The 26,450-nt window shown below is 48.4% G+C and overlaps 1 protein-coding gene across 1 annotated transcript in view; it reads left to right on the forward strand.

The window, feature by feature from the left end:
* Positions 1-26,450, forward strand: part of STRN4 (striatin 4) — a 364,118-nt gene that overhangs the window by 120,758 nt on the left and 216,910 nt on the right. Inside the window, exon 5 of the mRNA XM_069207665.1 lies at positions 8,463-8,666. Coding sequence (XP_069063766.1) covers positions 8,463-8,666 — 204 coding nt within the window. The remainder of the gene's footprint in view (positions 1-8,462; positions 8,667-26,450) is intronic.

Raw genomic sequence — 26,450 nt, forward strand, 5'->3', positions numbered from 1 at the left:
CCTCGGGAGTTTCTTGTCTTTTCGAAGCAGGGGCAGTCCTCAGAGGATGTCGAGGTCGCTGGTCCCTTTGGAAGGCGTCGCTGGAGCAGGATCTTTGGAAGGCAGGAGACAGGCCGGTGAGTTTCTGGAGCCAAGGCGGTTGTCGTCTTCTGGTCTTCCTCTGCAGGGGTTTTCAGCTAGGCAGTCCTTCTTCTTGTAGTTGCAGGAATCTAATTTTCTAGGGTTCAGGGTAGCCCTTAAATACTAAATTTAAGGGCGTGTTTAGGTCTGGGGGGTTAGTAGCCAATGGCTACTAGCCCTGAGGGTGGGTACACCCTCTTTGTGCCTCCTCCCAAGGGGAGGGGGTCACAATCCTAACCCTATTGGGGGAATCCTCCATCTGCAAGATGGAGGATTTCTAAAAGTTAGAGTCACTTCAGCTCAGGACACCTTAGGGGCTGTCCTGACTGGCCAGTGACTCCTCCTTGTTGCTTTCTTTGTTCCCTCCAGCCTTGCCGCCAAAAGTGGGGGCCGTGGCCGGAGGGGGCGGGCAACTCCACTAAGCTGGAGTGCCCTGCTGGGCTGTGACAAAGGGGTGAGCCTTTGAGGCTCACCGCCAGGTGTTACAGCTCCTGCCTGGGGGAGGTGTTAGCATCTCCACCCAGTGCAGGCTTTGTTACTGGCCTCAGAGTGACAAAGGCACTCTCCCCATGGGGCCAGCAACATGTCTCTAGTGTGGCAGGCTGCTGGAACCAGTCAGCCTACACAGATAGTCGGATAGGTTTCAGGGGGCACCTCTAAGGTGCCCTCTGTGGTGTATTTTACAATAAAATGTACACTGGCATCAGTGTGCATTTATTGTGCTGAGAAGTTTGATACCAAACTTCCCAGTTTTCAGTGTAGCCATTATGGTGCTGTGGAGTTCGTGTTTGACAGACTCCCAGACCATATACTCTTATGGCTACCCTGCACTTACAATGTCTAAGGTTTTGTTTAGACACTGTAGGGGTACCATGCTCATGCACTGGTACCCTCACCTATGGTATAGTGCACCCTGCCTTAGGGCTGTAAGGCCTGCTAGAGGGGTGTCTTACCTATACTGCATAGGCAGTGAGAGGCTGGCATGGCACCCTGAGGGGAGTGCCATGTCGACTTACTCGTTTTGTTCTCACTAGCACACACAAGCTGGTAAGCAGTGTGTCTGTGCTGAGTGAGAGGTCTCCAGGGTGGCATAAGACATGCTGCAGCCCTTAGAGACCTTCCTTGGCATCAGGGCCCTTGGTACTAGAAGTACCAGTTACAAGGGACTTATCTGGATGCCAGGGTCTGCCAATTGTGGATACAAAAGTACAGGTTAGGGAAAGAACACTGGTGCTGGGGCCTGGTTAGCAGGCCTCAGCACACTTTCAATTGTAAACATAGCATCAGCAAAGGCAAAAAGTCAGGGGGCAACCATGCCAAGGAGGCATTTCCTTACACCCTTTGTTATGCCTCAATGGGATTTGTCCTTGGTCCTGACTTTCCTTATGGGGTCCCCTTTTGAGCCTATGCATTCTTGCCCCTTAAGGTTCTTAGTTATTAAAACAGTTTTCCTGGTGGCCATAACATCTGCAAGGAGAGTGAGTGAGTTGCAGGCTTTATCGGTAAAACCCCCTTATACAACTTTTTATGGGGATAAGGTGGTGTTGAGGACCAAGGCTGCTTTCCTTCCGAAGGTTGTTTCACCCTTTCATTTGGCCCAGACAATTACTCTGTCCACGTTCTATCATCCGCCTCATCCTTCAAAGGAAGAAGAAAGACTTCATCGCTTGGACCCAAAGAGGGCGTTAAGCTTCTTCATAGACAGAACAAAGGATTTCAGGCTGGATGATCAGCTTTTCATCGGATACGTGGGCAAGAGGAAAGGAAAGGCGGTCCACAAGAGAACACTCTCCAGGTGGGTTGTTCTTTGCATTAAAATTTGTTACTCTTTAGCAAAGAAGGATCCTCCTGATGGTATTAGAGCTCATTCCACCAGGCTAATTCGGCCACTTCGGCCTTGGCTAGGGGTGTTCCTGTGGTCGACATCTGCAAGGCCGCAACTTGGTCGTCCCTTCACACTTTTGCGAAACATTACTGCTTGGACTCTGAGGTTAGAAGGGACGGCCATTTTGCACGGTCAGTGCTGCAGGATTTCTTGGTTTGACCATTCAGGCACCCACCTCTGGGCGCGGTACTGCTTTGGGACTCTATTCATTAGGTGAGGAATCCACAGGTAGTTGTATCCATCAGAAGAACGAGTTACTTACCTTCGGTAACGACTTTTCTGGTGGATACATTAGCTACCTGTGGATTCCTCACGGTCCCACCCGCCTCCCTGTTGCCTTTTTGGTCTTACCAAGTAATCCTTGGGTGTGCTCCTCTTGGTCTTTAGGACTGCAATAGATTATGTATATATGGATATTTGTATATATTTATTTTTATATAAACATATTTAGTGTATATATGTATTGTTTAAAAAAAAAAAAAAAAAGAGGTTTTATTAAATCTATAGCCATCTTCTTGCAAAGATGTGTAGTTTACAATGTTATGAGATGTTGCCTTTATCATTCATTGCATTGGATTATTGTTCTCGGGCACGTAAAAAATGTTGGTACTGACGTCGGCGAGGACCTCTTATTGCCTGTATGACGTCAGACGGCGTCGCGTGGGCAAATGTGACGTCCTCGTGGACGTGCAGAAGCTAGGAAGAAGATTTCCGTCGAATGCTGCCGCCATGGGAGTATTCATTAGGTGAGGAATCCACAGGTAGCTAATGTATCCACCAGAAAAGTCGTTACCGAAGGTAAGTAACTCGTTCATTTAGGACATTTAGTGAATGGACTCTATATTATGGTCCTCCAAAATTGTCCATTAATGTGTGATAGATCTCTTCAGTTATTCCATCCCTGTTTGTTTGATGTTTATTTTTTGGTCTTTACAGTGGGAGTGATGGACAACCCTCATCGTAGATATGTATTATGTGCATTTAGTAGGCAAAAGTTAGTTTCTGGCTGACCACTGCGTAGTGTGGCATTAGTAATATTGTAAACAATAATTGTTATATATGGAGGTACATAAATGTGTGATGCCAGGGCGAATCATAGGTCATCCATTTTTTGCTCACATACATAATCTAAGTAGTTTGCTGGTTGAATTGTTTCCAATTCGTAGGTTGTAAGCTGAGAATTGTGCTTGAGGGTGCAACTGTTATCTAGGCTCTGCCAGGATGCAGGTGCTGCACTTATCTAGGAAATAGCCATGTTTTCAACTGCCTTCTAAAGTGTATATGCTCCTAGGTGCTTCTAATGCTGACTGGTCGCGAGTTCCAGAGCTGGGGACCTTGTACTCCTGTGGAGTTTTTATGGTAATGGGTATGATAATTGGGACACGTCTGGAGCACATTGTTCTATTTGGCTTGTATTGCTTGAATTTAACTTGTATATATAGTGGTCCCTTCCCTTGGGAGGCTCTGGACAATTCAGAGTGGTTTGAATATTGCCCTTCCAGCTATAGATAGCCAGTGGAAAGACTGCAGGACTGGAGTCATGCTCTCTCTTGGGTGAAGACAGAGAAGAAGCCTTGCTGTAGCATTTGTTTGTGTATAATGAATGCGGGTGCAACAAGGTATAAGCTGTTGGCCTAGTCAAGCTTCGAGATTACGAGTGCGAGTATGGCTTGCAGTTTATTTTGGTATGCAAGGTATGTGGAGGTGTGCATAGTGTTTAGATTGTGTAGAAGGCGCTCTGTGTGACTGTTAGCTTGAGTTATCAAGAATCCTTAGTTACTCCTAGGTTTCTAACTTCTCTTGATGATGTTGCAGTGGATTCAAATTCCTTATGCCATATGGCGGTAGGCTGGTATTTTTTACCGTTGACCTCATGTCATCATCTCTGTTTTTGCAGTATTGTGCTTTGGATGGTTATTCATCATCAATGTGTTTATGGCACAAAGGCAGTCATTGAGGTTTGAATTGTAGAGGTCTTTGCGTCTCTCCATTTTTAAAGTAATTTGTGGGCCATTTGCATTGTCTAACAGGTGAGGCTATATGATCTAATCCTATAAGAAAGGGAGCGTTGGGCATATGTTGAATAGTAGAAGGGAAAAGATGGACCACTGAGGAACACCACAGTGTTGTATGTAAGGAAGTGATGTGAAAGGGGGTAGGTAGTCTGTAGTTTGCCTGTGAGATAAGAAGCCGTCCATTATAAAACATTTTCATGGATTCCGATACTGTGAAGTCTTTGCAGTGTGTGGTGGTGGTGGACAGTGTCAAATGCAGATGATAAATCCAGAAAGAATAGGGCAGCTAATGTTTTTTTTTGTGTCCACTGTGCGTTTTAGATCACTCCAGATGGATTTGATGGCTGACTCTGTGTCTCTTCCTGGTCTGAACTGGACTGTTGGTCTGACAGTAATCCATATTGTTCGGTAAAGTTAGAGAGTTCAGTAAACACTGCTTTCTCAAATTATTTTCTTAAGAAGGGTCCATTTGATATTGGCCTGTAGTTTTCGGGATTAGATGGGTTGAGTTTTTTTTTGTTTCTGAGGAGATGTCTGAAGTAGGAGGTTTTAAGCTCAAATAAGAATGAACCTAGTTCAAGAAACTTGAGCATACATCTGGTTAGCTCTCCTTCACAGGTTGATCGAAGGCTATCTTTAAAGACTCTTGACAATGCTGGGTCTGATGCTGGTCTTAATGGCCTGTCTGAAATTATAATATTGAGAAAATAGGTTTGTGACAGTATTAAAGGTATACATTGATGGATGGCTATTGGTGTCTCTGTGTTGGTTAGGTCATGCATTGTTGTGGTGTTGTCCGCATTCACCTTCAGGTAATTTTCAATCTTTGTCATTTTTTGGATCAATTCATTTTCTTGTGATCCTTGTGTTTCTTTGTTTGGCCACAATGGATTGTAAAATTCTGTTAGAATTTTATGGGGTTCTTTGTAAGGGCAGGCTTCATCAGTTACGCACTGGTTTCAGGACTGTAAAGAAATGGCTCCCTGTTGCAGTTACCCCCCACTTTTTGCCTGATACTGATGCTGACTTGACTGAGAAGTGTGCTGGGACCCTGCTAACCAGGCCCCAGCACCAGTGTTCCTTCACCTAAAATGTACCATTGTATCCACAATTGGCACACCCTGGCATTCAGATAAGTCCCTTGTAACTGGTACTTCTAGTACCAAGGGCCCTGATGCCAAGGAAGGTCTCTAAGGGCTGCAGCATGTCTTATGCCACCCTAGAGACCCCTCACTCAGCACAGACACACTGCTTACAAGCCTGTGTGTGCTAGTGAGAACAAAATGAGTAAGTCGACATGGCACTCCCCTCAGGGTGCCATGTCAGCCTCTCACTGCCTATGCAGTATAGGTAAGACACCCCTCTAGCAGGCCTTACAGCCCTAAGGCAGGGTGCACTATACCATAGGTGAGGGTACCAGTGCATGAGCACTGTGCCCCTACAGTGTCTAAACAAAACCTTAGACATTGTAAGTGCAGGGTAGCCATAAGAGTATATGGTCTGGGAGTCTGTTTTACACGAACTCCACAGCACCATAATGGCTACACTGAAAACTGGGAAGTTTGGTATCAAACTTCTCAGCACAATAAATGCACACTGATGCCAGTGTACATTTTAGTGTAAAATACACCACAGAGGGCACCTTAGAGGTGCCCCCTGAAACTTAACCAACTAGCTGTGTAGGCTGACTGGTTCCAGCAGCCTGCCACACTAGAGACATGTTGCTGGCCCCATGGGGAGAGTGCCTTTGTCACTCTGAGGCCAGTAACAAAGCCTGCACTGGGTGGAGATGCTAACACCTCCCCCAGGCAGGAGCTGTAACACCTGGCGGTGAGCCTCAAAGGCTCACCCCTTTGTCACAGCCCAGCAGGGCACTCCAGCTTAGTGGAGTTGCCCGCCCCCTCCGGCCACGGCCCCCACTTTTGGCGGCAAGGCTGGAGGGAACAAAGAAAGCAACAAGGAGGAGTCACTGGCCAGTCAGGACAGCCCCTAAGGTGTCCTGAGCTGAAGTGACTCTAACTTTTAGAAATCCTCCATCTTGCAGATGGAGGATTCCCCCAATAGGGTTAGGATTGTGACCCCCTCCCCTTGGGAGGAGGCACAAAGAGGGTGTACCCACCCTCAGGGCTAGTAGCCATTGGCTACTAACCCCCCAGACCTAAACACGCCCTTAAATTTAGTATTTAAGGGCTACCCTGAACCCTAGAAAATTGGATTCCTGCAACTACAAGAAGAAGGACTGCCTAGCTGAAAACCCCTGCAGCGGAAGACCAGAAGACGACAACTGCCTTGGCTCCAGAAACTCACCGGCCTGTCTCCTGCCTTCCAAAGATCCTGCTCCAGCGACGCCTTCCAAAGGGACCAGCGACCTCGACATCCTCTGAGGACTGCCCCTGCTTCGAAAAGACAAGAAACTCCCGAGGACAGCGGACCTGCTCCAAGAAAAAGCTGCAACTTTGTTTCCAGCAGCTTTAAAAGAACCCTGCAAGCTCCCCGCAAGAAGCGTGAGACTTGCAACACTGCACCCGGCGACCCCGACTCGGCTGGTGGCGATCCAACACCTCAGGAGGGACCCCAGGACTACTCTGATACTGTGAGTACCAAAACCTGTCCCCCCTGAGCCCCCACAGCGCCGCCTGCAGAGGGAATCCCGAGGCTTCCCCTGACCGCGACTCTTTGAACCTAAAGTCCCGACGCCTGGGAGAGACCCTGCACCCGCAGCCCCCAGGACCTGAAGGACCGGACTTTCACTGGAGAAGTGACCCCCAGGAGTCCCTCTCCCTTGCCCAAGTGGAGGTTTCCCCGAGGAATCCCCCCCTTGCCTGCCTGCAGCGCTGAAGAGATCCCGAGATCTCTCATAGACTAACATTGCGAACCCGACGCCTGTTCCTACACTGCACCCGGCCGCCCCCGCGCTGCTGAGGGTGAAATTTCTGTGTGGACTTGTGTCCCCCCCCGGTGCCCTACAAAACCCCCCTGGTCTGCCCTCCGAAGACGCGGGTACTTACCTGCAAGCAGACCGGAACCGGGGCACCCCCTTCTCTCCATTCTAGCCTATGTGTTTTGGGCACCACTTTGAACTCTGCACCTGACCGGCCCTGAGCTGCTGGTGTGGTGACTTTGGGGTTGCTCTGAACCCCCAACGGTGGGCTACCTTGGACCAAGAACTGAACCCTGTAAGTGTCTTACTTACCTGGGAAAACTAACAAAAACTTACCTCCCCCAGGAACTGTGAAAATTGCACTAAGTGTCCACTTTTAAAACAGCTATTTGTCAATAACTTGTAAAGTATACATGCAATTTTTATGATTTGAAGTTCCTAAAGTACTTACCTGCAATACCTTTCGAATGAGATATTACATGTAGAATTTGAACCTGTGGTTCTTAAAATAAACTAAGAAAAGATATTTTTCTATATAAAAACCTATTGGCTGGATTTGTCTCTGAGTGTGTGTACCTCATTTATTGTCTATGTGTATGTACAACAAATGCTTAACACTACTCCTTGGATAAGCCTACTGCTCGACCACACTACCACAAAATAGAGCATTAGTATTATCTATTTTTACCACTATTTTACCTCTAAGGGGAACCCTTGGACTCTGTGCATGCTATTCCTTACTTTGAAATAGCACATACAGAGCCAACTTCCTACAAGGACTCTCTTTTTTTAGGGGAAAATATCTTCTGGGCTAAACCACCATAGACCCTTGACAAACTCCGAGGAAATGTAATGTAAGTCAAAAGGTAGCCAGAGCAGATATGTTGGCACAGAACACCATTGAATCTACATTTATTCAGTAGAAAAAGTCATCAGTGTACCTCAGCTTGTGAGAAGGGGTGGCCTCCTTAAATTAAACCCCTTCAAAAGTTCCTAGACTCACTTGATATTGATTATATTCACCGTGAGCGCAATGGAGGAACACTCTTAGACTTTCTTCATTGTAGTGTAGATAAATTGTTCTTTATTTCATTTTCTAAAATTGCGAGCAAGTGTTTTGTATTGGGCAGTATGCCTCCTCTTCTTCAGGGCTAAATACGGTACACTTTCAAAATATCTGTTCTCCCTTGCTAAACAAACTGGTCCAGAAATATATCATCCTGTGGACTCTTAAACTTCTTCCACCAGTGGTTGTTGTTGCTTCATCATCATTTTCCTGTAGCTCTCACTTGTCTGTGATGTTTTTTTTTATGTGGTACTTGTTGTTCATTTGCTCCATTTTTGTGTGGCTTCAGTTCAGCTTTCTTTATATTGATACATTCCTTCTGTTTCCTTCAGGAGCTATATCATCATATCATCATACTTCTTATGTGGAACTATCTAGTGTTATCATGCAAACTCTTTCACACCTTCTTAATTACCATGTAATTTTCTTTGGTTACCCTGGTCCGTCTTTCAGTTTCCTTTCCATGTTTTAGTGTTTTATTATTTCCCCTGCTAGGTACCTAGAGGAAGTTGGATATACGGACACTATTCTGGATATGCGCTCAAAAAGAGTACGCGCTTTGTTGTCACGCTGCCCTGAGGAGCAAAATGGGTCCATGGAGCAGAGCGACTCTGGCGTAGCACCAACACTGACTCCAGGCCCAGGACTGAGTGAGGGGCAATCACCACTTATACGGCAGATTGAAGAGCAGATACAAAGGTAAGGGTAGAGATCAGTCCATCTTTTATCAGGTATAATTGATATTTGAATAGTGTTAAAACTATTTTTAGTAGCTAGCCACTCAGCCCTCTGTAGCTGAAACTTTATAATAGGACCTTGGTTTGTAAAAGGCCTTTATTGAATAAGTTGTGTTTTTATGTGAGTTGTTCTCTGGATGCCATAAGATTTGATTACTCTGTTGTAGTCAAATAATGATTAGTTGTACAGAAGTGATGCAAAACACTCAATAAGCATGTGTATGCTTCCTCATTTGTCTTTCTTTCCAATGGTCTCCTTCCCTTGTTGGTTTGTGTTTCATCCAAGCCTGGAAACTGTGTGATGCCTTTTGTGTGTCACAAACAAATTCGTCTTTATGTTCCTTAGAAGTAAAGTGCAGATGATGTCTGTATATGTTGGGTCTTCAAAAATTTCACATGCTTATTAAACAAGTTGATCAATTGCTGGAAAAACACTGAGCACTTTTCATGGTTCTCTTTTTACATTCTTTATCCTGTAGGCACAAATGTTCCTGTGATATCACAATATAAAAGCTTAGCATCCTATTACTGATAATAAACCTATCATAGGAGCTCAATTTCAGGATGGCAGCAAGACTTTATTTGGTTGTTTTATTGCACGTTGTCTGGTAGATGTTTGGGTCCAAGTTAGCCCACCATTGGGGGTTCAGAGCAACCCCAAAGTTACCACACCAGCAGCTCAGGGCCGGTCAGGTGCAGAGGTCAAAGTGGTGCCCAAAACGCATAGGCTTCAATGGAGAAGGGGGTGCCCCGGTTCCAGTCTGCCAGCAGGTAAGTACCCGCGTCTTCGGTGGGCAGACCAGGGGGGGTTTTGTAGGGCACCGGGGGGGACACAAGTTAGCACAGAAAGTACACCCTCAGCAGCACGGGGGTGGCCGGGTGCAGTGTGCCAACACACGTTGGGTTTGTCGTTGAAATCAATGGGAGACCAAGGGGTCTCTTCAGCAATGCAGGCAAGGGGGGGTGGGGGGGGGCTCCTCGGGATAGCCACCACCTGGGCAAGGGAGAGGGCCTCCTGGGGGTCACTCCTGCACTGGAGTTCGGATCCTTCAGGTCCTGGGGGCTGCGGGTGCAGAGTCTTTACCAGGCTTCGGGATCTGAGGAACAGGCAGTCGCGGTCAGGGGGAGCCTCGGGATTCCCGCTGCAGGCGTCGCTGTGGGGGCTCAGGGGGGGCAACTCTGGCTACTCACGGTCTTGCAGTCGCCGGGGAGTCCTCCCTGAAGTGATTGTTCTCCACAAGTCGAGCCGGGGGCGTCGGGTGCAGAGTAGCAAGTCTCACGCTTCAGGCGGGAAACGCAGTAGTCTTGAAGTTGCTTCTTTGGAAACAAAGTTGCAGTCTTGGGTGAACAGAGCCGCTGTCCTCTGGAGTTCTTGGTCCTTCTAGAGCAGGGCAGTCCTCTGAGGATTCAGAGGTCGCTGGTCCCTGGGGAAAGCGTCACTGGAGCAGTGTCTTTAGAAGGGGGGAGACAGGCCGGTAGAGCTGGGGCCAAAGCAGTTGGTGTCTCAGTCTTCTCTGCAGGGATTTTCAGCTTAGCAGTCCTCTTCTTCTTAGGTTGCAGGAATCTGAGTTCCTAGGTTCTGGGGAGCCCTTAAATACTAAATTTAAGGGCGTGTTTAGGTCTGGGGGGTTAGTAGCCAACGGCTACTAGCCCTGAGGGTGGGTACACCCTCTTTGTGCCTCCTCCCAAGGGGAGGGGGGTCACATTCCTATCCCTATTGGGGGAATACTCCATCTGCAAGATGGAGGATTTCTAAAAGTCAGTCACCTCAGCTCAGGACACCTTAGGGACTGTCCTGACTGGCCAGTGGCTCCTCCTTGTTTTTCTCATTATCTCCTCCGGCCTTGCCGCTAAAAGTGGGGCCGTGGCCGGAGGGGGCGGGCAACTCCACTAGCTGGAATGCCCTAGGGTGCTGTAACAAAGGGGGTGAGCCTTTGAGGGTCACCGCCAGGTGTTACAGTTCCTGCAGGGGGAGGTGATAAGCATCTCCACCCAGTACAGGCTTTGTTACTAGCCACGGAGTGACAAAGGCTCTCTCCCCATGTAGCCAGCAACATGTGTGGTGTGTGGCAGGCTGCTAAAACCAGTCAGCCTACACGGCTCACTCGAGACATGTTGCTGGCCACATGGGGAGAGTGCCTTTGTCACTCTGTGGCTAGTAACAAAGCCTGCACTGGGTGGAGATGCTATCACATCCCCCTTGCAGGAGCTGTAACACCTGGCGGTGAGCCTCAAAGGCTCGCCCCCTTTGTTCCAGCACCACGGGGCATTCCAGCTAGTGGAGTTGCCCGCCCCCTCCGGCCACGGCCCCACTTTTGGCGGCAAGGCCGGAGGAGATAATGAGAAAAACAAGGAGGAGTCACTGACCAGTCAGGACAGCCCCTAAGGCAACCTGAGCTGAAGTGACTCTGACTTTTAGGAATCCTCCATCTTGCAGATGGAGGATCCCCCCAATAGGGATAGGAATGTGACCCCCTCCCCTTGGGAGGAGGCACAAAGTGGGTGAAGCCACCCTCAGGGCTAGTAGCCATTGGCTACTGCCCTCCATGACCTAAACACACCCCTAAATTCTGTATTTAGGGGCTCCCCTGAACCTAGGAACTCAGATTCCTGCAACATAAGAAGAAGAGGACTGCTGAGCTGAAAAACCCTGCAGAGAAGACGGAGACACCAACTGCTTTGGCCCCAGCTCTACTGGCCTGTCTCCCCCCTTCGGAAGAAAACTGCTCCAGTGACGCTTTCCCCAGGACCAGCGACCTCTGAAGCCTCAGAGGACTGCCCTGCTCTAGAAGGACCAAGAAACTCCCGAGAACAGCGGCCCTGTTCACCAAAGACTGCAACTTTGTTTCCAAAGAAGCAACTTCAAGACAACAGCGTTTCCCGCCAGAAGCGTGAGACTTGCAACTCTGCACCCGACACCCCCGGCTCGACTTGTGGAGAAACAACACTTCAGGGAGGACTCCACGGCGACTCTGAGACTGTGAGTAACCAAAGTTGTAACCCCTGAGCCCCCACAGCGACGCCTGCAGAGGGAATCCCGAGGATCCCCCTGACCGCGACTCCCAGATCCCGATGCCTGGAAAGGACCCTGCACCCGCAGCCCCAGGACCTGAAAGATCGGAACTCCAGTGCAGGAGTGACCCCCAGGAGGCCCTCTCCCTTGCCCAGGTGGTGGCTACCCCGAGGAGCCCCCCCCTTGCCTGCCTGCATCGCTGAAGACACCCCTTGGTCTCCCATTGATTCCAATTGAAAACCCGACGCATGTTTGCACACTGCACCCGGAACGCCCCGTGCTGCTGAGGGTGTACTTTCTGTGCTGACTTGTGTCCCCTCCGGTACCCTACAATAACCCCCTGGTCTGCCCTCCGAAGACGCGGGTACTTATCTGCTGGCAGACTGGAACCGGGGCACCCCCGTCTCCATTGAAGCCTATGTGTTTTGGGCACCACTTTGAACTCTGCACCTGACCGGCCCTGAGCTGCTGGTGTAACTTTGGGGTTGCTCTGAACCCCCAACGGTGGGCTACCTTGGACCCAAACTTGAACCCCGTAGGTGGTTTACTTACCTGCAAGAATTAACAATGACTTACCTCCCCTAGGAACTGTGAAAATTGCACTGTCTAGTTTTAAAATAGCTATATGTGTTTTTTCTGAAAAGTATATATGCTATTGTGATTATTCAAAGTTCCTAAAGTACTTACCTGCAATACCTTTCATGCAAAGTATTACATGTAGAATTTGAACCTGTGGTTCTTAAAATAAACTAAGAAAATATATTTTTATATACAAAAACCTATTGGCCTGGAATTGTCTCTGAGTGTGTGTTCCTCATTTATTGCCTGTGTGTATGTACAACAAATGCATAACACTACTCCTTTGATAAGCCTACTGCTCGACCACACTACCACAAAATAGAGCATTAGTATTATCCCTTTTTGCCACTATCTTACCTCTAAGGGGAACCCTTGGACTCTGTGCATACTATTCCTTACTTTGAAATAGTGCATACAGAGCCAACTTCCTACACCCACCATACCCCTAGCCAGCTTCCTACACAGATTCCTTACCTTAAAATTTTCCCGTAGGCGTCAAACTGGATCCGGAGATTTCTCTTCGAGCAGTACCGTAGTGCCCTGTCTGGTGGCGCCGGTTGACTCTGCGTTCGTCATTTGCGTCGTGGTCGCCATGATGACGTCGGGGTCATACATAGGTGCCACCTAGGTGCGGTAAGATCAGTTCTTTCCACGCCATACGCTTGTCCAGGAAGAGCTACCCTGGTCGTTTTTTGACCAATTTCAACACTTTAGTCATGTTTTTTGTGTGACTTTTGGTATGTCGAGGATGTTCCCGAAGACCAGGTTCAAACCATGCGAGAACTGCATGATGTCAGTGACCGATCTGCCCCGAGTTTGTTTATGGTTTTCAGAGCGCCACCACGACTCAGTCGTGCTCAGAGTCCCAGGCCATGCATCCAGATGCTTTGATGGAGCAGTCTCAAAAGCTCATGGCGGCCCCGTGCTGGACTCGAAATCGCTTCTGGTCTTGCTCGCGAGGAAGGTCTCAAGACCGTGCACGGAGTCACCATCACACATCATCTTCCAAGTCTTTGGGTAACTCTGGTAAAAAGAAGAATAAGTCAAAGAAGGCTAGGCATTCTTCAACTTCACCCCGTCGCTTAGCTCTTGCGACGCGGGAGGACCGTTGACTGTCCAGGCCTCTGTCCGTGGAGCCTACTTCTGGGTCTGTACAGAGTTTCTGGGAGGCAGAGAGACCATTCACCAACTAAAGGAGTTCTGTGAGACCATGCGTCTTATATTTGGGCAGTCCAATGCCCCTGCGGCTCTCTCGGCCTGGAGGGTTCATCTAGATGCCCTTTGGCTTTTGCACCGGTGGCTTCAGCCTTCGAGGGCCGTTGCTGATCTGCTGTTGGATCCGCACGAAGCCGGTCGTGCCATTGCAGCCTGCGCCGGCTAACTCGACGATGCTCTCGAAGTCGTTTGGGCCCCCGATCGACACTGACCCAATCCTGATTCTTGACGACCCGGAGCCAGAACAACATCGGCCAACGCTGCTTTAGACTTCAATGGGGCCTACTCACCCCAGGTAGGATTCAGACCCTTTTTCTTATGGGTACAAATATGAGGAAGGATTGGAGGGTGTCGCTGGACCCTTATGAATACCAGCTGGATGACCCTAACATGGGCTGGGCACAGGAATTGGGCGAGGCCAGTGGTCTGGATACTTCTCCAGTGCAGGTATGCTTTCTTCTACCGTGGCTAAGGCGGAGGGAGCCTCCTATTTAGTGGTGGTCAGTAGGGCGACCGGCCTCAAACTACCCACTGTAGCGGTGAGGACTAATCTTCTGACTGAGGTGCTTCAGTCTGGGGCCTCCACTGCGGAGCCTCTACTCCCATTCAATAAAGCCCTCACTGATGTCCTTCTGGGTACTTGGTCCAGACCCAGCACAGGGGCTCCTGTGATCAAGACAGTCGCCCACCATCGGCCTGCCCCAAACAACCCTAAATTTCTGCCCTAACACCCCAGCGTCCTCTTCTGGCACATTACCACAGAATCAAAAAGATTGGACCAACTTGGGAAGAAGATGTTTTCTTCCTCTAGTCTGGTGTTGCGGACATTGAACATCACATGCCTTTTGGGTCGCAATACCCACTCATTTTGGGATACGGTCACACAAGTCTTGCCGCAGATCCCGGAGGAGGCCCAGGCTATCATCTCTCAAGCTGTCGCTGATTAGAGAGACACGGTGAAGTTCACTATTCGATATGGGCTGGAAACGACAAACTCTGGGTAGATCAGTTGCGTCGACAATGGCCTTGAGGCACCACTCCTGGTTGAGGACATCTAGTTTTTCAGGGGATGTCCAACAGTTCCTTATGGACATGCCCTTTGATGTCACCCGTCTCTTTGGAGACGAGGTCGACTCGACGCTTAAGAGGTTGAAGGAGTCCCTGGCTACGGCTCGGCCCCATGGCCTTTCGACTGCCCTTTGCCCACAGCAGTCTGCCTTTTGTTGCCACAGAAGTGGCTCCCTGTTGCGTCCTTTTCCCAGCCACCGTGCTACCCACGCTACTCAGCCCCTGCGTGGCAGGGGACGCGGAATCTCATGGGTTCGTGGGACAGAGAACCAAAGGTCTGCCCATGCTGCAGCCTGCAAGCCTTCCTAGTTCGCTCCCCCATTTCAGACCTGTTGGAGGCAGGATTCTCCATCACCTGCCCCACTGGGAATCCATCACAACATGCAGGTGGGTTTTGCAGATCGTCTGAAGGGGGGTACTTCCTCCCCTTCAAGACTGCCCCTCTGGCCATTCTTCCATCTTACGGCTGCTTACTGGAGATTCATCTACAACTTGTCCCCGAGGAAGTTGCAGCTCTCTTGACCAAGGGAGCCACATAGAGGGTCCCTGCCCCAGGAGTAGGTTGTAGTTGTTATTCCAGGTACTTTCTGGTGCCCAAAAAGACAAGGGCTTACGTCCTTTCCTAGACCTTCAGTCCCTCAATCTCTTCTTCAAGAAGAAGTTCAAAATGCTCACTCTCGCTCAGGTCCTGTCTGCCTTGGACCCAGGAGACTGCATGGTAGCGTTAGACTTGCAGTACGCTTACTTCCATATACCCGTCTTGCCTGCCCACATACGCTACTTGCGATTCATGGTTGGTCACGAGCCTTTTCAATTTTACGTGCTCCTCTTCGGCCTTACAAGCGCCCCTCGGGTGTTCACGAAAGTGATGGCGGTGGTTGCAGATCATCTGCGCAGGTTAGAGGTTTCAGTATTTCCCAAACTCGACGACTGACTGTTGAAGGCGGACATGCTCCAGAGAGTCTTCTCTCACCTTCAGACTATGGCGAACCTTCTGCACACGCTGGGGTTCACTATAAACATGCCAAAGTCTCACTTGACTCCCTCTTAAGATGTTCCCTTTCATCTGAGTGGTTCTGGACACAGTGCAGTCTCGGGCATATCCTCCCAAAAGGCGTGTCCAGGATATTCAGGCTATGATTATGATGTTTTAGCCTCTATTCTAGGTTTTGGTGAAAATGACTCTGAGGGTGCTGGGCCTCATGGCCTCCTGCATCCTGCTGGTGACACATGCCAGATGGCATATGCGGTCTTTGCAGTGGGACTTGAAGTTCATGTGGGTGAAGCATCAGGGGAATCTCTCCGACGTGGTCCAGATCTCAGAGAGGACTGTGAAAGACCTGCAGTTGTGGCTTTCGAATCAGGATTGGGTCAATGTTGGATCCCTCTCCCTACTCCAACCTGATCTTACAGTAGCAATGTCAGCTGTTATGTGCGTTGGAGTTTCCAAGGTGGCACTCGCTCTCCGATGCTTTTTGTCTTGAGTGGAACTCCGGACTCCTTTCCGCCTTCCAGCCTATACCACTTCTGTCCAGAGTTCTGAAGAAGATCCAGAACGACCGGGCCCAAGAAATCCATGTGGCTCCGGACTGGGTACGGAGAGTATGGTATCCAGAGCTACTGAGCATGGCCACAGATCCTCCAGTCAGACTGCCCCTTCAGGAGGATCTTCTGTCACAGCAACAGGAAACAGTCCTCCACCTAAACCCGTCCAATCTTCGCCTTCATGCATGGAGATTGAGCAGCAGCAGTTAACTGCTTTTGATCTTCCACATGCCCGAAGGCTGTGATTTTAACTTGGCACCAAGGCGCCCCTCCACCAAAATGGTATAGACCTGTCATTGGCATACATTTGTGGCATGGTGTACCAACACATCTGTTGATTTCCCCTCTCTGCTTCTCTCTCAGGTTCTTTTGTTCCTCTTTTCTTTAGCCCAGCAGGGCCCTGCTTTGGTCACCCTTAATGGCCAGCCCTGCCTGAACTTGTTCATGCACCTTAAAGCATCAGAAATAAGGCCTAATTCAGCACAAGAAATGCTTACGTTTAGGCACTATTGATGCCAAGAGGATGTAGAAAATACAGACAGGAAAGGGCCTCTTTTTGTATAATCTATTCCCCTGCCCCCCCCCCCCCCCCCCCCCCCTCACCCCCCTTATTACTCTCAAGTGATGCTCCGGGTTTTTCAACTCAGTAGCGCACTGGTACCTGTTCCAGGTCTTCAACCCATAAAGTACGTGTATGTTGGCTAAAGTGTTGGAAATGTTTTTTCTCTACTACACAGCAACAATTTAAATGAACTGTGTAAGTATTTCAGATTATATTAGAATTAGGAACACAAGTGAAGCACATCTTCCGTTATTCCTGAAGTGTGTTGTAAACAAATATTTTCACTATGATCAAAACAAATCAGTACACTAAGTGATACAATTTCCACACATTTGTGTTTCTACATTCTATAGTTTTATAAGTAAAACTGTATGTCTGTGCAAATGTACTGGATATTTCAATTGAAAATGTGTTGTCTGTAATGTCAGTGCCCTACTGTACCATGCATAATCCGCTCTATGGCACTCCACACTGCACACCATTGCACTCTACTCTGCACCACTCCACTTTACACCACCCCAAGCCACTGCACTCCACGCACTCAATGCCATTTCACGGTTTGCTTCACTACTCTACACTGTACTACTCTACGATAATGCATTCTCTGCCACTGCACTCTACACCGCTCCAGTCTAGGCCACACCAATCTGCTTTGCACATCTCTATTTTACATACTACATTCTACGCCAATACACTCTAGGCCAATGCAGTTTACTTGGTAACACTCAACTCTACGCCCCTAGTGCTACGCAAGTCCACTGTACGCCACTCCAATCTACTCTTTACCACTACAGTCTATGCTACTGCCCTCAACACTATGCAATTGATCTCTACCTTGCATCACTCCAGTCTACCCCACTGTGAGAAAGTAGCCTCTTTCTGGCCTTGTTACCCCCACTTTTGGCCTATTTGTGAGTGTATGTCAGGGTGTTTTCACTGTCTCACTGGGATCCTGCTAGCCAGGGCTCAGTGCTCATAGTGAAAACCCTATGTTTTCAGTATGTTTGTTATGTGTCACTGGGACCCTGCTAGTCAGGACCCCAGTGCTCAAACGTTTGTGACCTATAGGTATGTGTTCCCTGTGTGATGCCTAACTGTCTCACTGAGGCTCTGCTAACCAGAACCTCAGTGGTTATGCTCTCTCTGTACAAATTGTCACTGACAGGCTAGTGACCAATTTTAACAATTTACATTGGCTTACTGGAACACCCTTATAATTCCCTAGTATATGGTACTAAGGTACCCAGGGTATTGGGGTTCCAGGAGATCCCTATGGGCTGCAGCATTTCTTTTGCCACCCATAGGGAGCTCTGACAATTCTTACACAGGCCTGCCACTGCAGCCTGAGTGAAATAACGTCCACGTTATTTCACAGCCATTTTACACTGCACTTAAGTAACTTATAAGTCACCTATATGTCTAACCTTTACCTGGTAAGGTGCCCCCACATTGTTCAGGGCCAATTCCCCGGACTTTGTCAGTGCGGGGACACCATTACACACGTGCACTACATATAGGTCACTACCTATATGTAGCTTCACAATGGTAACTCCGAATATGGCCATGTAACATGTCTATGATCATGGAATTGCCCCCTCTATACCATCCTGGCATAGTTGGCACAATCCCATGATCCCAGTGGTCTGTAGCACAGACCCTGGTTCTGCCAAACTGCCTTTCCCGGGGTTTCACTGCAGCTGCTGCTGCTGCCAACCCCTCAGACAGGCTTCTGCCCTCCTGGGGTCCAGCCAGGCCTGGCCCAGGATGGCAGAACAAAGGACTTCCTCTGAGAGAGGGTGTTACACCCTCTCCCTTTGGAAAATGGTGTGAAGGCAGGGGAGGAGTAGCCTCCCCCAGCCTCTGGAAATGCTTTCATGGGCACATTTGGTGCCCATTTCTGCATAAGCCAGTCTACACCGGTTCAGGGACCCCTTAGCCCTGCTCTGGTGCGAAACTGGACAAAGGAAAGGGGAGTGACCACTCCCCTGACCTGTACCTCCCCTGGGAGGTGCCCAGAGCTCCTCCAGTGTGCTCCAGACCGCTGCCATCTTGGAAACAGAGGTGCTGCTGGCACACTGGACTGTGCCATCAGGTGACGTCAGAGACTCCTTCTGATAGGCTCCTTCAGGTGTTGCTAGCCTATCCTCTCTCCTAGGTAGCCAAACCCTCTTTTCTGGCTATTTAGGGTCTCTGTCTCTTGGGATTCCTTAGATAACGAATGCAAGAGCTCATCCGAGTTCCTCTGCATCTCTCTCTTCACCTTCTGCCAAGGAATCGACTGCTGACCGCGCTGGAAGCCTGCAAAACTGCAACATAGTAGCAAAGACGACTACTGCAACTCTGTAACGCTGATCCTGCCGCCTTCTCAACTGTTTTCCTGGTGGTGCATGCTGTGGGGGTAGTCTGCCTCCTCTCTGCACTAGAAGCTCAGAAGAAATCTCCCGTGGGTCGACGGAATCGTCCCCCTGCAACCGCAGGCACCAAAGAACTGCATCACCGGTCTCCTGGGTCTCCTCTCAGCACGACGAGCGAGGTCCCTTGAATCCAGCAACTCTGTCCAAGTGACTCCCACAGTCCAGTGACTCTTCAGTCCAAGTTTGGTGGAGGTAAGTCCTTGCCTCCCCACGCCAGACTGCATTGCTGGGAACCCCGATTTTTGCAGCTACTCCGGCCTCCGTGCACTTCCGGTGGAAATCCTTTGTGCACAGTCCAGCCTGGGTCCACGGCACTCTAACCTGCATTGCACGACCTCCTAAGTTGTTCTCCGGCGACGTGGGACTCCTTTGTGCGACTTCGGGTGAGCACAGTTTCACGCATCCTTGTAGTGCCTGTTTCTGGCACTTCTGCGGGTGCTGCCTGCTGCTGAGAGGGCTCCTTGTCTTGCTCGACGCCCCCTCTGTCCCTTGACGCAATTGGCGACATCCTGGTCCCTCCTGGGCCACAGCAGCATCCAAAAACCCTTACCGCACGATTTGCAGCTAGCAAGGCTTGTTGGCGGTCTTTCGGCGGGAAAACACTTCTGCACGACTCTCCACGGCGTGGGGGATCCGTCCTCCAAAGGGGAAGTCTCTAGCCCTTGTCGTTCTTGCAGAAACCTACGCTTCTACTGTCCAGTAGCAGCATCTTTGCACCCACAGCTGGCATTTCCTGGGCATCTGCCCATCTCCGACTTGCTTGTGACTTTTGGACTTGGTCCCCTTGTTCCACAGGTACCCTCGACTGGAAATCCATTGTTGTTGCATTGCTGGTTTGTGTCTTTCCTGCAGAATTCCCCTATCACGACTTCTATGTCCTTTGGGGAACTTTAGTGCACTTTGCACTCACTTTTCAGGGTCTTGGGGTGGGCTATTTTTATAACCCTTACTATTTTCTAATAGTCCCAGCGACCCTCTACAAGGTCACATAGGTTTGGGGTCCATTCGTGGTTCGCATTCCACTTTTGGAGTATATGGTTTGTGTTGCCCCTATCCCTGTGTGTCTCCATTGCATCCTATTGTAACTATACATTGTTTGCACTGTTTTCTAATACCATTACTGCATATTTTGGTATTGTGTACATATATCTTGTGTATATTTGCTATCCCCATACTGAGGGTATACTCTGAGATACTTTGACATATTGTCATAAAAATAAAGTACCTTTATTTTTAGTATATCTGGTTATTGTGTTTTCTTATGATATTGTGCATATGACACTAAGTGGTACTGTAGGAGCTTCACTCGTCTCGTCTCCTAGTTCAGCCTAAGCTGCTCTGCTAAGCTACCATTATCTATCAGCCTATGCTGCTAGACACCCTATACACTAATAAGGGATAACTGGGCCTGGTGCAAGGTGCAAGTACCCCTTGGTACTCGCTACAAGCCAGTCCAGCCTCCTACAACCACTTCACTCTATTCTGAAAAAATCTACTCTAGGCCACTGCAGTCTAAGCCATTCTACTCCACTCCATTCTGTGCCACTACTCTCTGCACCACGATACTCTTAACCTCTGCACTCTACACCAGTGCAGTCCACACAACTTCACTGTCACTCCACACAACTTCACTGTCACTCCACTCTATACCACTGTCACTCCACTCTATACCACTGTCACTCCACTCTATACCACTGTCACTCCACTCTATACCACTGTCACTCCACTCTATATACCACTGTCACTCCACTCTATATACCACTGTCACTCCACTCTATATACCACTGTCACTCCACTCTATATACCACTGTCACTCCACTCTATATACCACTGTCACTCCACTCTATATACCACTGTCACTCCACTCTATATACCACTGTCACTCCACTCTATATACCACTGTCACTCCACTCTATATACCACTGTCACTCCACTCTATATACCACTGTCACTCCACTCTATATACCACTGTCACTCCACTCTATATACCACTGTCACTCCACTCTATATACCACTGTCACTCCACTCTATATACCACTGTCACTCCACTCTATATACCACTGTCACTCCACTCTATATACCACTGTCACTCCACTCTATATACCACTGTCACTCCACTCTATATACCACTGTCACTCCACTCTATATACCACTGTCACTCCACTCTATATACCACTGTCACTCCACTCTATATACCACTGTCACTCCACTCTATATACCACTGTCACTCCACTCTATATACCACTGTCACTCCACTCTATATACCACTGTCACTCCACTCTATATACCACTGTCACTCCACTCTATATACCACTGTCACTCCACTCTATATACCACTGTCACTCCACTCTATATACCACTGTCACTCCACTCTATATACCACTGTCACTCCACTCTATACCACTGTCACTCCACTCTATACCACTGTCACTCCACTCTATACCACTGTCACTCCACTCTATACCACTGTCACTCCACTCTATACCACTGTCACTCCACTCTGCATCGCTGTACTCTACGCCTTTGCTCTCTACTCCACTGTACACCAGTGCACTCTGACACTCTCCTTTACAACACTGTACTCTCTGCCACTCTGCTCTGCATTACTTCACTCTGTACCACCCTACACCACTCTACGCCACTGCACTCTGCCACTGCTCCGCTTTCCCTTGAGCTGCTCTCCTCGTCCATGCGCCGCTCTCATTTGCCATACTCTACGCCACTGCACTCCATGCCGGTGAATTCAGTGCCACTGAACTCTACACCACTGTACTCTTCAACACTCTACGCCAATGCACTCTGCTCTGTGCTGCTCTACGCAACTACAATCTATATAACTCTAACACACAACACTTTCTGCCACTCCACAACACTGTACTCTTCACCATTCCACTCTACAAAACTCCACTAACACCACTAACTTCTAGCCATGCTGGACAGCAGCCACGCTTATGTACAACATAGCTAAAACACATTGTTGAAACCAATAGCTCTTGCATAGTAGAGACCTGTTGCCTTTGCTTGTTAGCATTGGTAAGCCACCCTTAATGAAGGCATTGGTATCCCACCAGACAGCGTACCTAATATGAAAAAGAAGGGCATGCTCCTTTTGTGTTTAACATGCCCTGAAAGGGAAAATACGAAAAGTTTCTTTTCACTGTAGCAAAGACGGTGGTTCCATTGGCTAACCTGCTGCAGCAGCTGTTCCTCAGACAACATGCTGCCCCTTGAAAGGAAATCTGAAGTGCTCCCAGAAACAGGGAACAAAGAGTGGCTGAAGGTGTGTTCTCTTTCAGCAGGATGACTAACAGGCAGCGGCCGCTAATGGAAGCGCCTCAAAAAATCTACTGTCTCTTTGCAGCTAATGGCACTCACACCTTCCCGGGCTTGCTTCTTTGTGTAGGCAAATAAGCTAGCACCTTATCAAGAGAACCAGTTTTCCAGGAGGAGTGGCTCATTCTGCTGGGTACACCCCAGGAGTGTGCCCAGAGCTCTTCTCACAGGGGGGAAGAAGGCATGCCCATCTTTGATTTGGGTAGAGAGGAGTATCCTGAGATTGTTTGGTGGCCAAACTCCCAGGAAGTGATGTGAAGTGGAAAGTGTTTCCTCGTGGGAACTATTGCATCTTTGGATGTTAAATCCTCTCCTCCCACAAGCAAGAAAATGGCATAACATAGGCACTGCAGACCCAGAGTCTCAGATCACGACGAGACTGGAAAGGAGGCAGAAGACAGATAGCCATCGTTTTCCCTTCACCCAGAAAAAAAGAGACTGAAACAAAGGCTGGACTGCACTTGTTGCACCCAAAGGACCTGCAAAGAGGACTGAGCCTGCTACCTTCAGCCATGGAAAGAGCTCCACTACGGCTAGGACAGAAGATGTGACTCCAAGAGCTAGTTTTCCTGTTCAGCACCAGGAATACAAAAGCTGCAGAATGCCTGCACTCTGGTGTCTGGCTGCCCAGGATGGCTTGCCCGCCTCTGGATGCCGAAGAGCCTACTGGGATGCAGAGTCCTGGCCTGCCCTAGATGTATCCAAGCCTATGGGATCCATGGCCAAAATCAAAATGGACTCTTGTTGATGACTAAGAAAAAGCATTTTGCGTACAAGGAAGACACGAAAACCTTAGAACCGGGAGACAAGTTGACCAATTTATTGCATCTAAGACTAAGTTAAACTAGTTTTGTTTTGGTGTTTATTTAAAGCTAAAAATACACTATTTTTATAAATAGGTTTTGGACTTTTATTGTCATGTTTCTTACTTTTTGGTACTTCTAAATGCTTTATACCAGTTCCTTTGATTAAGTCTGATGCTCTTTGCATCAGCTACCCAGGACTCATTAAAAGGTTGTATGAAAGAAACCTTACTGGACCTGATAAAGACTGACATTATAACATTGTGAAGTTTCACAACTACACCACATAATAATCCAATTGTATACAATCATTAATCAGTGGTACACCCATTGCCTCTTTCCAGCCTCCTCATCACATAGCATGTGGAAACACAGAGTTTGACCTTCCGAGTCCCATCCTTAGTCGGGTCAGGCCAGTTGAATGGAATTCCATTATATTAGAACTCCAAATTCTCTGTTTGGGTGAACAACAGTGACCTTTGGGATGACATTGGGGTGCTTGATGACTACTAGCCACACCAGTAATTTGAAATAGATTTCTTTCAATTTTTTTTTTTTTTTTTTTTAAACTCTGTTAGAGTGACTAATGACTGTGCTGATAAGTGGTCAGCCGTGAGTACAGCTTTTCCCAGTAACTGTCTCACAAGAAACCAAATGCTAGGGAACATGGCTGTCAGCTAAGTTGCTGAGCCGCGACTGCTCAGTACGGGGGGGCTGAACGACGCAACGTTGACTGAGGAGGAGGGGCTTGCCGGGTGCGCTGAGGCAGCACTAGGTTGGATGCAGGCGGCTCCGACGCGAGCCCGTTTTTGTTTTTTTGTCTTTTGGAACCATGTTTTTCCTTTCTTCTTCTCACCAAGGCAAACCGGCTACCAGGTATTTGAGCTATTCTGCTGTAGGGCTATTGAAGGAAAATATATCCCTTGCAAATATTTTAACTCTACCTGTGAGAAAGTCCCCATTTCTTGTTTTGCTCAAGATTTAAGAGCACTGAGCAAGACTGTAGCCCCTGAGGTTGCGGCAACTCCGACGCAAGCCTTTTTTTTTTGGGTTCGCATTTTTCTCTTTCTTTCCCAGCCTGCAGCGGGAGGCTGTAAACCACTGCAAAGCATTTTGGATGTTCTGGCCCATATCTACGCTGGAGCCGCTGTAGCGGCAGGTAGAAGCTCATTTAAAGGCACATGTGGAGAGAGACGTTGGAGGTCTCACTCAACCTTGGGAGTGTGGAGCGAGGCTGTAAGGGGTGTGCCTCGGGGAAGACGCTACACCTCCAGGTGCAGCCTTGAGGCCCAATAACATTTCCTGGGGCTGGTTTAACAGAAACATAGAAGCAGGGAGAAGAGACATCTGGACCAGCATTAATGTCCCTGGTTAAGCACTATTTGAAAGGTCCCCAGGTAGGCGCTATCAAGCTAGGGGCGACGCAAAAAGGTAAGCCCGGCTCTCGGGGGTCGGAAAATAGTATAACTGTGGATAATGTATGCTTAACCAAAAGGAGGAGCCAATCTCGAATAAAGGGGAGTCTGGGTGAGTTGGAGAACTATACGGGCGGTACTGGTGACTCTGGGGGAAAAAGTGCTACCCTAGGTTCAATAGCTAAATATTTTCAGCCAGGGGTGGAGGAGGCGAGTGAGATCTCTCCTTTACCCATGGAAGCACAACTGGCCTTAGGGGGCTCGGAGGCATTGGAACAGGAGTCTCTGGAGAGGCGTGAGGCTCAGATGTCCCAGATGCCTCAAATAAGGAGTGGTCTTTCAGGGAGCAGAGAGGATCCCTTACTCTTACAGGCCCCTCCTTTTGAGCCCAGTACCTTAGCCCCCACAGAGCCTAGCAATGGGGTTGTTTACAAACTTTTGGTTTCCCTCACGAAAGAGATTCTGGAAAAGTTCAAGATTTCTGAGAGTAACCAAGCTAAGATACAGGAAGCGTGTATGGTTTTGGAGACCAAGATTAATCAGTTGACAGATAGGGTTGGTAAGGTGGAGGAGGCCGTGGAAGAACAAAAAGGGCGGGTGTTGGGCAATACTCAAGATATCTTGCAGCTTAAACGTGGGGAGAGGAACCTCAAGGATAAATTAGAGTTTTTGGAGAACCATATGAGAAGAAACAATATTAGGGTTCTAGGAGTCCCGGAAGGGGCGGATCTTAAGGGATATATGACCTCTTTGATAAAAGACCCAATGCCAGGTTTAGCACTTGAAATTGGAGGACGATATTCAAAGAATACATCGAGATCCATTCAAAAAGAACGCGGGTAGGAAATCCCCCAGAAAAATCCTAGTGAATTTTGCTACTTATTCAATAAAAGAGAAGATCCTGTCCGAGGCCTTGAAGGTGGGAAATTTTGTCAAAGGTGACTGGTCTTTTAGAATACGGTCAGATGTTTCTAGAGCGACCTTGGACAGACAGTGGGAGCTGGGGAAACTAATGCAGGAGCTCTGTTCATTGGGGGCAACAGTGCAGCTGAGATTCCCAGTGGCCCTACGGATTATGTGGCAGAATAAAACTCACCACATAAGAGATCCATAGGAGGTTAGGGTCCTTATAGAACGGATGAAGGCGTCACAATAATGTTGTAATGATGGTATGATTGGATATACTCTGGTGTACGGAGTGCTCTACGGGGTAACTATGGTTGTCCCGCTAAAAGAAATTAGGGTTCCCACGGGTGGATGGGTCATGGGTATGAGGGGGGTTTGTGTGTTATGAGGAGTGTGTTTTGGGTGTGGGAGCATGGGGGGTAGAAAAGATAAAAATATAAAAGTCCTCAGGAGGTTTTTGTTACAATTGGAGAAGGGAAGGGCCCAAGAAGTCTCTCTAGAAGATGGGTAAGCAGGAGGGTTTACTTTAAAAAAAAATAATTTTATGGAATATCAACAGGTTAAGGGTCGAGCGTAGAAGAAGAAAGATTCTGGAGTTTCTCAGACAGGCAGAAGAGGATGTGATTATTTTACAGGAGACTCATCTCTCACGAAAAGAATGGGATAATGTGCTTAGAAACTCACGGTGGATCTCCCGTGGGATAGTGACTAATCAATTGTGCTCGATTAAATGCGTTGCTATTCTTTTTAAAGAGAAACAAACTAAGGGGCTACAGATAGGTGATTTGTAGGTAGATTCAAAGGGTAGATGGGTGGTGGTTGAGGTTTGTTTTTTTGGGTTATGGCTTACGATTGCAGGATATTATGGCCCAAATATGGATGATTTCACCCCG

Source organism: Pleurodeles waltl, chromosome 9, assembly GCF_031143425.1.
Source record: "Pleurodeles waltl isolate 20211129_DDA chromosome 9, aPleWal1.hap1.20221129, whole genome shotgun sequence".
NCBI lineage: Eukaryota > Metazoa > Chordata > Amphibia > Caudata > Salamandridae > Pleurodeles > Pleurodeles waltl.